The following is a 16253-nucleotide window of genomic DNA, read 5'->3' as shown; positions in this document are numbered from 1 at the left end:
GCAAACACTGAAAATTGGGGGGCTTCCATGGTTGTTGGGATTACATGACAGAACCCAAATGTAACTGGAGGCCCAGGAGCCTAGAGCTTTTTTTTTTTCCCCAACACACAGTCAGGGTACCACCCCAGGCCTCAGCGGCCAGGGGCCAGGGACCTTGCCTGTTAGTGGGAGGGCCCTGAACTCTGGGCTGACCTCTGGGAAGTGGAGTTCAGGCCAGGGAGGCACCTCACATGCCCCACCTCACCAAGGTGAGGAAGAGGGGGGCCTGCCCTCAGAGGGGCTCTGTGCTAGACAGTGTGTTACATAGATACCTCTTCCTAGAGCTCTGGTTTCACATATTTGGGGTCTGGACAGGGAGGGGAAGTAGATGATTTAAAAAATTCTTATATTGAAACAAACATCAGAGTATCAGAAAGCCACATGAAGACACAGCCTGTTTGGAAGGTGAAATGTCTGTGCCCAGAACCCCAGAGGACTTGTTCACCTGTCCCTCCTTGATCACCATCAGGGGTACTTCTCAGAGGATTCAGAACCTGCTCCCTGCTCTGTGGTTCTTCTACAGTCCTGTTGAAGAAGGGTGGAGACTCAGGGGTCTGAGGCTTGCCTCAGGTCACATAGCCTGGAGGCGGCCGAGTCCAGACCCTCTCCCACTGACCTCAGCCCCGAGGTACTTGCCACCACAGAACCCCGGCTGTCTCCTCGCCTGTCGTGGAGACACCAAGTGAGGAAGCCACAGGCCCCTCCCACAGAGAGGAGACTGGCAGTGGCAGGTCTAGACCAGGCTAGAGAGAGAGGGTGGACATGAACGACAGGGATGCCCCTGCACTGGGCTTTCGAGGGCGCACAAACTGGGTGTTATCTACCCTCCAAAGGGACTATTTAGTCAGGGTGTGTTTGGCTCTGAGGAGCAGAAAACTACTGAATCCTACTCATATCAAGCCCACCAACTCAGGGGCAGCCAAGGGTGGTAGGGAAGCAGACGTTGGGGCTCAACTTTCCATCACCTCCACAATGATCACTAGTCTCTGTGTCTTTCCCCCGTCAGCTTCTTCAGAGTGTGGCCCCAGCAGTGACTCTGTCACCTTCCAGTTCAATTCCCCAGCCCCCTCTCACTTCCTCAGCCTGTGTCCCAAAGCCTAGAGAGGGGGTCTGCCCAGCCCAGCCTGCTTGTGGATTCTGGGCCAGGTGTCTAGCCTGCTGTGGGCTGCTCTGGGCTTTTGGATGGACCCCAAGGACAGCAAAGGAGCCCCCTGCCCCCATTTTTGCACAAGGGAAAATCCTATGGAGAGTCTTGCTGTCTACAAGTCAGGGCAGGTTAAAAACTGGGGCTCTGGACCCAGACAGACCTAGTCTGAATCCCCCACCAGCACTCAGGCTGCACAACCCCTGCTTTGAGCTGTGCCCTCAGCCTCTCCCTTCCCCCTCCACCGCAGTGTGGGCAGCTCTCTCCATCCCATCATGGCCCACTCAGGCCTCATCTTGAATAATCCTCTAACCCACCCCTTATCAGGCAGGGCAGGTAGGAGCTGTTTTGTGGCAGTCTTGGAGGAGTTGTAAACACTGCCTACCACTCCCTGCTAGCTCAGCTCTGAGAAAGTCAGGGTGTTTACTAGTTTTTAAAGTATTATTATTATTATTTTTAATTAAAGGAAATTTCCTGGAAAACTGACAGCATCTCAAAAAGAATATAACCCTTAGGGGGCACTGATTCCTCTTCTTCAGGAAGTATGGGGGGAGGGAGGTTGCCCTCTTGGCTGGGTCAGCTTCTCTCCCACAACCCCTCTTGGAGAAACCCTGTCTAAATACCCCCTTATTTTAGTCCTTGACCTGAAAATCCTTTCCCCTACAATTTGGACTATTAAGCAGCTATTTGCAGGCTCCAGCAGGCATCGGAATCACCAGAGGCAAATGTAAAAATGCAGATTCCTGGGCCCACCAGAGAGCGTCTGATGCAGCAGGTCTCCGGTGAAGCTGGGGGCGGGTGTCGGGGGTGCGGGGGGTGGGGGGTGGTGCGGTGGACACAGACGGTGCTAATCCTTGTCCAGGGATTATGATGGGGCTTGAGGGGCACTTGTCATTCCGAAGTCTTACCACGAGGGGGCGCCGCGGACCGAGCTAAGTGGTTACCCTTTGCGGTGTTGTTCCTCCCGACAAGCTGCTGTCCTCAGGACTTGCTGGTCAGACAACAGGCTAAGGGTGAGCCGTGTTCCGGTGGGCAGCTTCCGCAGGGAAGGAAGCCCGACGTCAGGAAAGAGGCTCGCAGTTGGCTGTGGGCACCTACCTGCGCCAGGCATTGCACCTTGGTTCTTGCGCACTTGGGTTCCGGAGCTCAGAGAGTCCAGTGTCCAGCCTGGAATCCGAATCAGCTTGTTCTGCTCTGGGATGCGCGGTTTCCCCAACCCTGAGCAAAGAGAGCATCCGTCGTTTAGATGGGAAAGCAGAGACCCAGACAGGGACAAGGGCTTAGTGGCAGCTGCTCTGGCTGCCAGCCCACCCAGGGCTCTCTGTCCTGCTAGGGCTGGGGGCAGAGGGTGGACCCCAGGAAGTCCAGCTATGAGTCAGTTCTGAGTGCCCAGGGGACGGGACAGAGGCTGCTGGCCAGGGATAGATGCTGGCTGGTACCCCGCTTCCACAAATGTGGGTGGCCTTGGTGATTCAGTTTCCCTGTGTCTGCCTAGAGGGGGCCGGCCCCGGGCTGGGAGAGGGAGGAAGTGCTGGGAGTTAGGGAGGGACTATGGAGGGGCCTTAAGGGGCTCGGTGGTCCAACTCGTCTGGATGCTGAGGTCCCACGGAATAACTGTGGCCAGAGATCGGGTGGCCCCGAGACTGGTCCTGGGATGAGCGTCCCTGGGTGGGGGTCTTTGAAGATGCAGTCCCCGGTGAGGCTGGGGGTTTTATTGGGCTCCCTCAGAAAGGCACCTCATTGTCCCCGCACTGCATAGGTCTCTACGGGGGGCTTGCCTTGGCGCTGGATGTGGAGGGGCCTGATTCCCCACTGCTAGGGGAGAGGGGACAGGCAGCCTGGCCACTCCAGCTGGGGGGCTCTGCTGATGGAGGGACTGCTAGGCGGATGGAGGAGGGGCTGTGAGCGGGCGGCTTGGGGGAGGAGCGAGACATCCCTCCCGGCCCCGGGGGCGGGGCCTAGCCAGGGGCGGTGCTGGGGGCTCAGCTCAACTTTCCGGGTGGGGCGCGGGCGGTGACGGTGGAGGCGGGGCCTAAGAGCGCGGGGCCTCGCCCGCGGGGCCGGCCGGGGCTGAAGCCTGGCTGGAGCTGCTGCGGGAGCCGGAGCCGCAGCCGCAGCCGCAGCCGCAGCCGCAGCCGGAGCCGCAGCCCGAGCCGCCGGGAGCCGGAGCCGCCGGGAGCCGGAGCCGCCAGGAGCCGGAGCCGGAGCTGGAGCGCAGGCCCCTGCCGGAGCCTAGTCTAGCCGAGCTCGTCGCGGAGCATCGGCCTGAACGCGGGCCGGTGTGTCAGCTAGCCGCTGGGCCTGGGCGCACTGTCGGAGGAAGCGAGCCGCGACCACCGGGCACCACCGGGAGTCGGTGCCCGGATCGCCCCTGCCAGGCCTGGGCCCGGCCTGAACGAGCAGTAGGTCGCGGGGTCTGGACCGAAGAGAAAATGGAACGAGGATTCCATCTAATCGTGGAGTGGGCTTAAAAGCGGGAAGAAGAGTGGAGACTTCACGTGGGACCGGGCAGAGGTGGCTGCAGCTTACTAGGCCAGGCTTGAGCACCAGACAGCCTGGCATGCCAGCCGCTCGGCCAGGGTTCTGCCCTGCCTGAGCCAGGAGCACCGCATAGCTCCTGGACCTTGGCTGGCACAGGCCTAGCACAAGAAGCAGCGCTCTCACCTGTCTGAGGAACTGTGCTTGGGCCTGGCCCAGAGTGGGACTCTTCGGTGGCCCAGCGCTGGTCACTGGGGAGCCGTCCTCCTGCCCCGGACCCACTGGTACGGATGTGTCGCTGCCCGCTGGAGCACCATGACGGCAGGATGACCTCAGCGGAGGCGGTGGCTAGTGGTGCTCGGGGGGCTGGGTCCCCCGAGTGGCCGCCCGACACCCCCCAGGCCCTCGGGCGGCCTGGCCGGGCCCGGGTGGCTGTGGCGGCACTGGTGTGGCTGCTGGCAGGGGCCAGCATGTCAAGCCTCAACAAGTGGATCTTCACTGTGCACGGCTTCGGACGGCCCCTGCTGCTCTCCTCGCTACACATGCTGGCAGCGGCCTTGGCGTGCCGCTGGGGGGCACAGCGCCCCATGCCCCACCGCACTCGCCTCCAAGTGCTGCTGCTCAGCCTCACCTTCGGCACCTCGATGGCCTGTGGCAACGTGGGCCTGAGCGCTGTGCCCCTGGACCTGGCACAGCTGGCCACCACCACCACGCCACTGATCACGCTGGCCCTGTCCGCGCTGCTGCTCGGCCGGCGCCACCACCCGCTGCAATTTGCCGCCATGGGCCCACTCTGCCTGGGGGCCGCCTGCAGCCTGGCCGGGGAGCTCCGGACACTGCCCGCTGGCTGTGGCTTCCTGCTGGCTGCCACCTGCCTCCGCGGCCTCAAGTCCATCCAGCAGAGTGAGTGCCTGGGTCCCTGGCTGAGAAGGTGGGGATTGGGGTGGGGGTGTGGCCTGGATGGCCCTGTGAGGGGTATGGCTGTTATCCCATCTTCCAGATGAAGAAACTGAGGTTCGTGACTTTGGAGGAGGCAGTAACTGAGGCTCGGTAAAGGACCGACAGCTCAGAGAATTCCAGGCCCCAAACTTAGCTCTAGACCCCAGCCGATATTTAATAATAGTTGCCATTGATCCGTGTCTCATGTTTTGTCAAGCCTTTTATCTCATTGGATCTCCATACTGCCCTGATGAAGGAAGTCACTCAGTTGTCCCCGTTGACAGGTAGAGACTTGCCCTGCCTGGGTCATGTGGCTAGTGAGCAGCAGAGGCAAGATCTGAACCCAGGCAGTCGGACTCCGTGCTGTCCAAGTGATGTGGCGTAAGGCTGTGGACCCTGAAGGAGAACTGATAGTGGGGACTCAGGAGAGAGAAAGAGGGCGAGACCTTGAGCTGGGATTTGGAAGCTGAGGGGTTTGGCTAAGTCTGGGAAGGACTGATGTTTACTGGGAGCTGCAGTGTAACAGTCCCCATGCTCCGTGTTGACCTTGAATCGCCATGGCAACCACTACCTTCATTCTCATTTGATAGCCCATGGAACTGAGACCTAGAGGTTCATGATTTGTCCCAGGTGACCTCACTTCTGAAGAAAGGAGACGGGGGACCCTGGGCAGAAGGTGAGGTGGAGGCTCCAGGCCTAGACCCTGCTAAATCACTGGGTCTGAGGGTAGAGGATGCCTTCCCCTCTGTCTCCTCAAGGGGCATCTGAGTCACTGTCCCCACCCTCTCTCTGCCTCAACCTAAGGGAGATGTGGGGGAAGGCAGGGTGCCCACTTGGGGTGGGGAGGCCAGGGATCCAACCACGCGTTTGCTCATACTTGCTGGTCAACCTTGGGCAGATCTGGGTCTTATCTGGGCCTCAGTCTCCCTATCTGTTCAGAGGAGGAGGGTTGGAGTTGATGGAGTCCCAGGGGCCCCGTGCTCTCTCCCCCTTCCAGCTCTGAGATCTGTGACCTAGGCCTGGGAGAACGAGGAGGGGTCTTCAAGGGTGCTAGGCTGGGGTTGGGGGCAGCCTGCAGGCAAGGGAAGGTAGATGTCAGAGCTCAGCCCTGCCCTGGCATCTTCCCCATCCTCCTGGGCCCTGAGGCATGGTCAAAGCTCCGTGCTATTTTTGCCCTTGGGTTACATGAGAGCTGGTGACTGAGCTTGGGCCTGAGCTCTGGGCATGAGGCGGTAGTGGGAAACCTGACCTCTTCCCCCCCGACCCCCACCCCACCTCACCCCACCCCAGCAGGGTCACAGGGCTGGGAAGACCCCAGCCTTCAGGCCCACAGCACACCTGCTTCTCACTCAGCCCTCAGGCGTGAAACAGCAGGTGCCTGGCATTGATCTGTTTCTTGGCTTCTGCCAGCTTCCTCCTTCTCTCCCGAGTGTCAACCGCCTGGCCCTCAAGGTGGGTTGGGTGCTTCCTCCAGGCTCCCACAGTACCCTCTGTTTCCCCTGTCACAGCTCTGATGTCCTGTATTGTAGCCACTTGGTTACCTGTCTGCATCCCATCAGACAGGAGGGCTGAGAGGGCATGGACTGGCTTTGGGCATCTCCATGTCCCCCAGCACCTGGCCTGAGGCCTGGCACAGGCAAGTACTCCTTCAGTGGGTGGGTTATTAATGGCTCTGATAACAGAATTGGCAGGCTGGTTAAGGTACATGGCTCAGGGTGCTAAGCAGGGAGCTTAGGAGGCTGGAGGCCCCACCAACCGAGATGGGAGCCTGGCAGAGATGGGGAGGAACAGACCGGAGCCAGGAAGTGAGGTGAGTTTTGGACAAGAGGAGGTTTCTACTTCCAGGGGTTCCAGATTCAGACTAGAGTGTAAATGGTAGGCTGAGAGCAGACTGCATGGAGCAAGGGTAAGAGTCCAGGAAGAGGAGCACCCAGGCAGCCATGGGCAGGGCCAGTCTCTTCCTTCCTATCTGGGCCACTTGCAGGCCCAGGGTGGGGCTACGCTCCCAGAGAGGCTGGGAAGAGGGGTGCCAGCTTGCTGAACTTGCTTTCAGCTGTACCCACCTGCATCAGAGAGCAGCCTGACCTGATCCCTGCCTGAGTTCTCAGGCTGGTGGGGAGATGCACTCAGAGGCAGAGACTACAAGGGCAGGAGAAAAGTTCTAGAGCCAAGGTGGGCACAGGTGTGGTCGGGGCCAGTTTTCTTCTTCCTGGGGAGACCAGAGGAGAGAGCATTCTGGGAGTGGGAGGCACGCCTTGCCAGGGCCCGGGTGGCAGCCGGCAGGAGCAGCGTGGGGGATCATGACAGCTACCGTGGCGAGCAGTCACCGCCGGGCACCAGACCCTGAGCTCAGCACCTCGCACACTCCTGTGAGGGCGGTGTTGTTACACACGAGGAGATGAGACCTAGAGTGACTTGTGTGATATCACACAGCTGGTGACAGAGCAAAGATGGGCTAAGCCAGCAGCCATAGGAACAGAGGGTCTAGAGAACGTTTGTCTGTCTGTGGCGGAAGCCTAGGTGTGTTCAGATGCTGAAACAAAATTGCCTTTAGAGAAGGAGAGGTTGAAATGGAGGGTTTGGTGGGGCTAGCCGGGGAGGGGTCATTAAGGAGGCAGGACCATAGGCTGGCATTTGGGGGCCCTGAGTGGGGCGAGTGGCCTGAGGCAGAGGATCACTGCTCTTTCCCTGGGCTGCAGGGAGGGCAGGCAGAGGGCTGGGTCGGGATGCAGAATGGGCACAAGGGGCTGGGGGTGGTGGGGAGGTTAGGACCTTCCTGCCTGGCTACCTCACGGCAGCCACTGGGGCCATGGGAGAGAGAGAGGGGCCTTCTGGAAGGGTCACCTTAGAGGCAGTGAAGTTCACCTAAACACCTTCCAATGATGGGACCTTTAACGTACAAGCCACACGCCGCTTGTAATAGTGCTAAATTTGGAGTGAAGGAGCAGGAAGCATTCCAATTATCTGTTCATTTCTAGAAATGCTTGAGCTGGAGGGACTGTTGCCTAGAGAACAAAGCCAAAACATCAAAATGAAATTGAGAGAGAAATACGGTTTTCCTGTTCTGGCCTATGAGTAAGCACCCCTGTGGCTCTTTGGAAAGCGTGTGTCAGAAAATGCACAGAGGCTCCAAGAGCCCTGGGAGGGGGCCTCCATCGGTTACTCATCTCTCTCCACTAAAGCTAGGAGAAGGCCCCAGAACATCGTCACCAGTGTGCAAATACTGTCATTTGACCCGAGCAGTGTCTGACTTTGATGATGGGCACTGCTTCCTTTGTGAACAGCTGGGTGGTAACATGTATAAGCATAGACTCACACACACACACACACAGACACACACACGCACACATTCACACATATGCAAGCTGGTAGGATCCTCTCTTTCCTTGCAAAACTAAAAGCTTTCCTCTTCGTCCTGGATTCATCTCGACAAGCCTTAGTGTTGGTAGCAAAAGATGCTGATGATCAGTTATGAACAGTGAGTGACAGCCAAGTGCAAACAATGACTTTCTTGTTGTCTTCCCGTTATCCCAGGGTCATAAGTGAATGAAGCAATGAATGAACTCGCCACTTGACTCCAATTTATTATTGTAAAACTCTTTTTTTTTTTTTTTGCCAGGAGGTGGCAGAGCTGGGACCTTCTGTTGGCCCGTCTGTTGCTATGGTAGTGGGCACTGCAATGTGGGGTAGTGGGTGGGTGGGTAAGGACTGAAATCAAGAAAGGTGAATCAGGGTCACTTGGCACAGGGCCTTCCAAGCTGGTTAAGAACCTAGGATATTTTTCTCCGGGGCCTGGGGAGCCCCCGAAGACTTTTTGTTTTTTGTTTTTTTTTTGAGCCACATTTCATGTTTATTGATCGTTTGGCTATCACAAGCAGCTTATTGTTTGAGGCTGCGGAAGGCAGTTTGAAGTGGATGATAACAGGCTTATTTATTTACCTTTTTACATTTAGTGAGTACTTACAAAGTCTTGATAAGTGTCATCTATTTTAATCTTTACAACAACGCTGCGTATGAGGTGTTATCACCCAATTCTGCAGGTGATACGGAGGGTAAGTGCCAGGTCATAGCCGGTCAGGAGCGGACGCAGGTCGCAGGCTAGGTGGTGTGCCTGGATTCTTGACTGTCATGTTACAGAGCAGGAGCCACTAATTCTGCCTGAGGGACTGGGCCAGGCTTCCGGGGTGATGGGCCCCCGAGCCCCTGCCAGGTCGGCCAGTGGGGTGGGGTTCGTCTCCCTCGGGGTGCTGATGGCTGCCGTCCTGCTTGCAGGTGCCCTGTTGCAGGAGGAGAGTCTGGACGCGGTGACCCTGCTGTATGCCACCTCGCTGCCCAGCTTCTGCCTGCTGGCGGGTGCGGCCCTGGTGCTGGAGGCCGGTGTGGCCCCGCCGCCCGCCCCCGCCAGCTCCCAGCTCTGGGCCTGCATCCTGCTCAGCTGCCTGCTGTCCGTGCTCTACAACCTGGCCAGCTTCTCCCTGCTGGCTCTCACCTCCGCCCTCACCGTCCACGTCCTGGGCAACCTCACTGTCGTGGGCAACCTCGTCCTGTCCCGGCTCCTGTTTGGCAGCCACCTCAGTGCCCTCAGCTACGTGGGCATTGCACTCACCCTTTCAGGAATGTTCCTTTACCACAACTGCGAGCTCGTGGCCTCCTGGGCTGCCCGCCGGGGCTTCTGGAGGAGGGGCCGGACTGGCAAAGGTCTTTGAGACCTAGGGGAACACCTGGGCTCCCTGGGACAGCCCCAGCCTGAATCCAACCTTGGCCAGTGGCCATGGGAAAAGCAGAGAGCAGGCAGCCACTGGGGCCATGGGAGAAAGAGAGGGGCCTTCTGGAAGGGCCACCTTGGAGGCTGGAATGGGGATTCCCGGAGAGAACCACCTCCTGTCCCTTGCCTGCCTCTAACCACAGACCTCACTCACCACTGGATGGTGGGTCCAGACCTAGCACAGGCACTGTGCTTCTTGGACTGATTGTTAGGATGAGCATCAACTACTTCTCCAAAAATTGCTGGCCAAACTTTGAAAACCTCACCATGTTCTGATGATGATGATGATGATTCTTGGCGATTGCACAATCCTTCCTCCAGGAAGTGGGGGAGGCAGCTAGGGGGCCCAGGGAAAGGCCTTTTTGTTGCTGGGATCCCCTGGGGATTGGGGTCATCTGTGCCAACTCTAGGCAGCTGCTGTAGCCTCACCCCTGGGCCCCCCAATTTTGGGTCTTCCATCCTCAAATAAAGTATTTTTGCTTGTATACCTGTGTCATTCCTCAGAGTGACAGCCAAGGAGATGTAGGGAGAGCTCTGGGCCCACTGGCTGCTAGCTGCCCCCCCAGAAATGAGGACATCCTCCCTTACCATCATGGCCTGTCTGGGTCCCCTTCTCTAACTGGCCAGGCCACCATTGCTCACATTCTGCATGGTGGCAATGGCTTCCTCCCTGCTCTGCTCTGGCTTTTCTACTCCCCCTTCCACATAGCCCCCGAAGGTTCTTTCTAAAACACACATCTTCTGGGGCTCTATACTGCTCCTGGGACAAAGTCAGAACTAACTGCCCCAGACCACAAGACCATCAGGATCTGGCCCCTGCGGCCTCACCAGGTTCCTGTCTTGCTTCTCTCCTTGGGCTCCACCTTCCATCCTCACCGACTTCTTTCAGGCACCTGGCCCAGGAAGGACAGGCACAGAGTTTCCTGGCCCTGGCCTCCATCCAGGCTGGCCTTTTGAAGGGGAAGTGGGCCCAGGCTGAGTCACTCACTACCCACCCTGCCCGTGACTCAGAGATGCCGCTGGCCCAGCCCTGTCCCTGTGCAGCCTGGGCATTTCCAGCCTCCACTCTGAGGCTTGGCCAGACAAGACAGATTAGATGTCTTTGGTGGGCAGAGCCTCACCAGTATTCAGGACCCTTTCTCTTTCCAGGGAGTCCCCCTGCCAGAGTAGGAGCCTCCCTGCAGCACCCTCACTGTGGCTCCTGGAACCCCATGGAATGCTTGGCTGAAGGGTGAGCCTACCCCAGCCCCCAAACCCTATCAGATCAGAGCCAGCCCTTGGTGGTTGTGGGGGCAGAGGGCAGGGGTGAATCGGAGCTGTGCTTGACCTTGGGGCTGGCTTGTCACCAGACTCAGGACTCTCCAGCATTGAGGAGATTCCCTCAAGGTCATGTTTAAAGCCCTCCCTATCAGAAACCCGGGTTTGTATCCTGGCCCCCTTTCTCACAGTGTGACCCATTTGGTCTCTCTTGGTGTCACAGTGTCATTGGGAGTGGGCAGTAAGGATTGCTGGAATAACCGGTAGGAAGGGCTTGGTGGTTGATTTCCATCACAGGCCACTGCCCCTCTAGGCTCTCCCTCTTACTAGTTGATTGCTTCAGGCAAGTCGCTCCACCTCTCCAGGCCTCAATCTTTGTACCCAGTCCCTGCAGGGAAGCCTTGTCCTCAGGAGAACAGATGTCACCATCCTTGGGAAGCTCTTTCCTACCCCTACCTCTGCCCTGCTCCATGCAAAGCTGAGTCGAGAGCCACAGCTAAAGGTCACCCCAGCTCCTTGCACTCAGGCTGGGCACTGAGCACATCCCACTGTCAGAACTAGTGTATCACTTCTCTTCCCCACCAGCCTGGGCTCTGGCAAGGGCCAAGACAGCTGTCCTGCTCACCACTGTCTCCGCAGCACCAGCATGGGGCCTGCTATGGACAGAGTAGGTAGAAGAGAATACTAGTCAAGAACAGGGGTCAGACCTGGGTCCAAACCCCAGCTCTGGCGTTGTCTAAGCTGTGTGACTCCAGGCAACGGCCTTCTCCTCCTGTGCCTCTGTGTGTTAAGTGGGGGCAGCAGTAGAACGGAACCCTGGCTAGCTTGGGGAGGGGGCTGCAGTGGGCTAATGTGTGGCAAGTGCTTAGCAATAGTGCCTGAAACCTAATAGGTCCTCAAGAAATGTTAGCAGACTGACTCACAACAGAACTAACAGAATTCCTAGTTCCTCCCCAAGGCTTTTCATACTAGCCACTTCCCTGCCCCCCAGCCTTCCACTGCACGGTGAGCCCCTTGCCCCGCCCCCCACCCTGGGGGCTTGCTCTTAGAGCACAGTGGGAGGGCTGCCCCAGCTCCCACCCCATTGCCCTGCTTTGGAGGAAGCTGGGGATCTGGGTCTGTGCTGGGCATCCTGCCATTGTGGATTCAGAACAAAGCCCCTGCCTTGTCTCAGCCCCAGCTGTGAGGGGGCCCCTCCCAGCCACCCCAGGGGGCCCTTGGATTGTCATTCCAGGGGCCAGAGCAAACAAGGGCTCTTCTTGCTCTCTGCTCTGTTCCCAAATCAGCTCAGGGATGCCAGAAACTCCACCATCGCACTGCCCCAGCTCACTTGCCAGTACTTCCTGGAAAGAACACACTATACAATGGAGAGCCATGGGAGAGGCTTTGAGCAGGCAAGAGCCATGATGTTCAACACACATTTCTTGAGAGTGGCCCTTTAGTTTGGTCTGGATCCTATGTGGAGGGGAAATGGAAGGGGAAATTGACAGGAGGTAGAGAGATCAGGGAAGAGGTATTGTGGTCCAGAGGACAGTGGGGACAGTGTTGTGGGCACAGTGCAGAGTACCATCAGCTGTATAGATTTGGGGTAACAAATTATCCCCAAACATTATGGCTTAAAGCAACACACATGAATTATCTGACAGTTTCTGTGGATCAGGTATTTGGGAGTGGCTTAGTGGAATAGTTCTGGATGTCGCCCAGGGCTGCGGGCTGAAGGCTTGGCCGGGGTGGGAGGGTCCACTTCCAAGATGAGTCATCCACATGGCTGTTGGCAGGAGGCCTCGCTTCCTTGCCACGTGGGCCTCTCCACAGTGTCCTTATGACATGGTAGTTGGCTTCTCTCAAGATGAGTGATAAAGAGAGCAAAAAGCCACAATATCCTTTGTGACCCAATTTCAAAAGTCACACTCATTTCTCTAATATCTTCATTTATTATTTAACTCTAATACTGTCATTTCTCTGATATCTTAGGTCAACCCTATCCAGTATGGGCCCTCCCACCTTGGCTACCCTAAGGACATGAATACCAAGAAGAGGGGATCTTTGAGGTCAGCTCAGGCTGGCTACCACATCAGTGAGTGTTTGTTGAGTGAGAGATTGAGGAGGACACAGCTTGGGGCCACGGGGAATGAGTCCGGGAGTCTCCTGCTCCAGGTGGGATTTTGTTGGCTGCACCTCTGTGTCCCTTCCCGGATACAGTACTATAGGATCCTGCCCACAGTGGGCACTTGGCAAGTGGCAAGTGGAGGCCGCTTTCTTTGCTCCCCACTCACAGACAGGAGAAGGCCTGGGCTCCTTGGTCTGGTATTTGAAGCCCTGGATGCTCTGCCATCTCCAAGCCCACTCCCCGTGATTCTTCCAGCTAGATGAGGCCACCCCTGCTCCCTGTGCCTGATGGAACCTGCCAGTATCTAGTCATCCTTCTGCCCACTCATCATGTGCCCCTCCCTCCTTCTCTAAGCACTTCCAGCATCCCAGCTGGGTAGATTCTGGTGCAGCAGTGCCTGCTGCCTCGACCGGGCATTGCTCTTTGTACGTAAATTTTCTTTGGTGTAAGAACCCTGTCTGTGCATCTTATGCTGGAGCCCAATATCAAACAAGCCAAAGCTGAGGCACCTTAGCTGAATGAGGAAACCCCTTACCCCTGAGACACCTCTGCCAAATTTCCCATGAACCCTGTTTGAAAGTCACAAATCTAGTTCAATCCTTGTCATACGTATGAGGCAACTGAAGCCCAAAGAGGAGGAAGAACCAAGATGATTCGCTTCATCTGTTCAGGCTGCTGTAACAAGATGCCACAGGCTGGGTGGCTTATAAACAGAAATTTATTTCTCACAGTTCTGGAGGCTGGATGTCTGAGGTCAGGGTCCCAGCACAGTTGGGTGCGGGGCCTCTTCTGGGTCACTTTTTTGTATCCTTACACGGCAGACGGGGCAACTAGCTCTCTGGGGCCTCTTTTATAAGGACATGAATCCCATTCATGATGGGTACACTCTCATGACCTCATGACCCCCCAAAGCCCCTACCTCCGAATACCATCATCTTGGGCATTAGGTTTTCAACATATGAATTTCAAATATTCAGACCATAGCAAAAATCTGATGCAAAGGGGGAACAGCAGGGCTAGGGCTTTATCTGCGAATTTTGGGGCTTCTGCCATTTCCTGCTCCGAACTCTGCTCTAGAGAACAGAGCCAGGGTGTGAAGTTACAGAGGTATGTATGGTCTGGCCCAGGTTCATAGGGAGTGTCTGCCACAGAAGTTGCCAGGCGGGTATCTCCCAGCTCAGGCAGCAAAACATTTTTTTTGTCTTCAGGGGAAAAGCATTACAAATGTTTTGCCACGGGGGAGTCTAGAAACATTTGCGGCAAGAGGCTTTTACAGATGTTGAAAGCTTTCTGCTTTGGGGTGTCTCCTGGCACCTCTGAGAGGTGGGCAGGATGGTGATTTACTCTGGGTCCTCTGAGAAGCAGACACCAAGATGGAAAGAAAAGTGCAAGGGTTTTATGAGGGCAAACGTCTGTGAGAGAAAATGGGAAGGGAGCTGGGAAGGCTAGGAGACCTGTCAGACCATCATGTAAGACTCTGAGTGGAGAGAGGGGAGGAAGGTTGGGTGGACACATTTCTGACCATGCTGCGGTCTAAGGAAGGTTCAGCATGGCCATCAGAGCTCTTGAGGCAAAGAAGGCAACCAGAAGAGCCCCACGTCTCCCAGGAATGGGTCTGCCTTAGTATCCCTGCTGTGCTCAGGGAAGTCTAGCCTCAGCATAAACATGGTGATAGATTTCACACTGCCGTTGGACAGTTTTACTTTCTGTAATTGGAGGTCTGTGGGACACATCCTTAGGGTCACCACAGATGCCACTGTGACTCCCATTTTACGGAATCGGCAGAATTCCAGAAAAATTCCAGGGTCTGCCTGAAGTTACAAGGCAGGATGAAAATCCACCTTTTGACTCTCTTTCAGGCTTCTTAAGTGATACAGATCCTAAATCCAGAGGTGAAGGTGGATGGATTCTTAGGGCATTTGGATGTAACATCCCAGGATACAGGTAAGCAGGGTTGTGTGCTTCAGGGTCAAGAGCTACCTGTCCTTGGGGTCTGTAATGAGATCACCCTTTTAACAGAGGTTGTTCAGGGAAATCCCCAGGGCCACTAGCGTGTCACTATTTCTCTGACAGGGTATTATGAACTTCACAGAAACTTCTTAAACCAAATTTAATTTTTTCATTTATCATAAAGAAAGAAATTCTGGACTTTTAAAGTGGGAAAGTTAAAGGTTCATAAAATCACAGAGACCTGGAATCCCTGCTCCAAGCCAGGATGTTGGGCTGTGAGAATCATTTCATTCTTCCCTATTACAGGATTATGGTAAAGCTCCAATATGACCTACTTTGCCTAGGTTGTTTGAGTAAAGGGCTACCGAGTCTGAAGGAACAGAGTGAACTATTTGGGAAAAGGGGACCCTCTCAAGAGCCCTCAATCTCAGCCTCTTCCACTTAGTATATGAAATCTTGATCCTACCACAACCAATTCAGAAAATTAAAAAGAATAATTTTAAAAAGGAGGATCCAAAATTAGATTTCAACTATGAAAAAAATGCATGAAAGGAAATATACCACTATACCAAAATATTGACTTGGTTATCAAGATAGTCTTGTAGATGGACCATATTTGTTTTCCTTTTTCCACAAACGGGCATGTATCTTTAAAAATAAATTTCTTGGGGTTCCAGTTCTGAGTAAGCTAGAGTAAGCATCATCTGTCCTTCCCCCAAATGCAACTAAAAACGCTGGACCGAATGGAGCAGCTCTCTGAGGACTCGGAAAACGAAATGGTAGCAGGTGGTTTGGGGAAGGGAATCAGAACTTGAAGTATAAACAATCTGGCGGTGAGCTTCCTGTTTTGTTTTTTTGTTCCTGTATCTCCTGGCCTGGTCTCAAAGTGTGGCTCCTGGAACTGTGCACTGGGCATGGAAGAAAAAACTCCAAGAAGCCCTGTTTTCCTGGTCTGAGGAGTAGAAAGGAGGGCCCCTTAAGGACAAAGTAAGGGAAATCTTTTTTTTTTTTTTTTCCCCTTTTCTCTTCTTTTGCCCTGCCCCCAGGCAAACCTCATGCTCAAGTTAAAACTCAGGGCAGCAGCAAAGTCAATGGCAATGGCAGCTGGGAAATCACCTAAAATTCTGAGGGGAATCCTCTCAGACCAAAAGAACTGTGGCCTGAAAAGAGTGTATGGAGGGAGGGAGTGTGGGGCAGGGGATGGAATTCCTAATGCCTTTTCTCTCTTCATCCTGTCACTTGGCTCCAGAGCAGACCCAGTCACAGAATGTGTGCAGCAGAGCAGGGAGGCCAAAGACCCTGATTTCCAGCTGGAGGACCTGGGAATGGGTGGCCTTGAACACTCGAAAATGTGGGGGAGATCACGGAGAGGAGGGAGCTGGAGAAATGGATCCTATAAAGTTGCATACAAACTGCTAGGCTCCATGCATGGATCTGACTCTAAACAGTAGTCCAATGACTTTCAGAACTAAACTAGGTAGACCACCCATTTCTGACTGGCCCCTGGGTGGCACAGACTTAGGACAGATCTAAAATACATTGCCAAAGTTTTGAAAATTGAACTGACGTTG

At 55.4% G+C, this 16253-nt stretch overlaps 1 protein-coding gene across 1 annotated transcript; it reads left to right on the top strand.

Annotated features, from left to right (window-relative positions):
- The first annotated feature begins 3213 nt into the window (after window positions 1-3213).
- On the top strand, window positions 3214-9850 carry SLC35E4 (solute carrier family 35 member E4). The gene is made up of 2 exons (XM_006742207.3): window positions 3214-4564; window positions 8873-9850. The coding sequence occupies exons 1-2, from the start codon at window positions 3952-3954 to the stop codon at window positions 9304-9306; spliced, it is 1047 nt and encodes a 348-aa protein (XP_006742270.1). The 5' UTR covers window positions 3214-3951; the 3' UTR covers window positions 9307-9850.
- Window positions 9851-16253: the final 6403 nt, after the last annotated feature.

This window comes from Leptonychotes weddellii, chromosome 13 (assembly GCF_054177405.1).
Source record: "Leptonychotes weddellii isolate Sample4059 chromosome 13, ASM5417740v2, whole genome shotgun sequence".
Lineage (NCBI taxonomy): Eukaryota > Metazoa > Chordata > Mammalia > Carnivora > Phocidae > Leptonychotes > Leptonychotes weddellii.
Note: the sequence above shows the minus strand (reverse complement) of the source record. Positions and strands in the feature narration are given on the sequence as shown.

What these genes read in the sequence shown, in the direction of transcription:
- SLC35E4 (XM_006742207.3), top strand. Translation starts at nt 3,952, where the DNA reads ATGTGTCGCTGCCCGCTGGAGCACCATGACGGCAGGATGACCTCAGCG. An exon ending in CCTCAAGTCCATCCAGCAGA is followed by an intron (nt 4,565 to 8,872) that starts GTGAGTGCCTGG and finishes TCCTGCTTGCAG; the next exon opens with GTGCCCTGTTGCAGGAGGAG.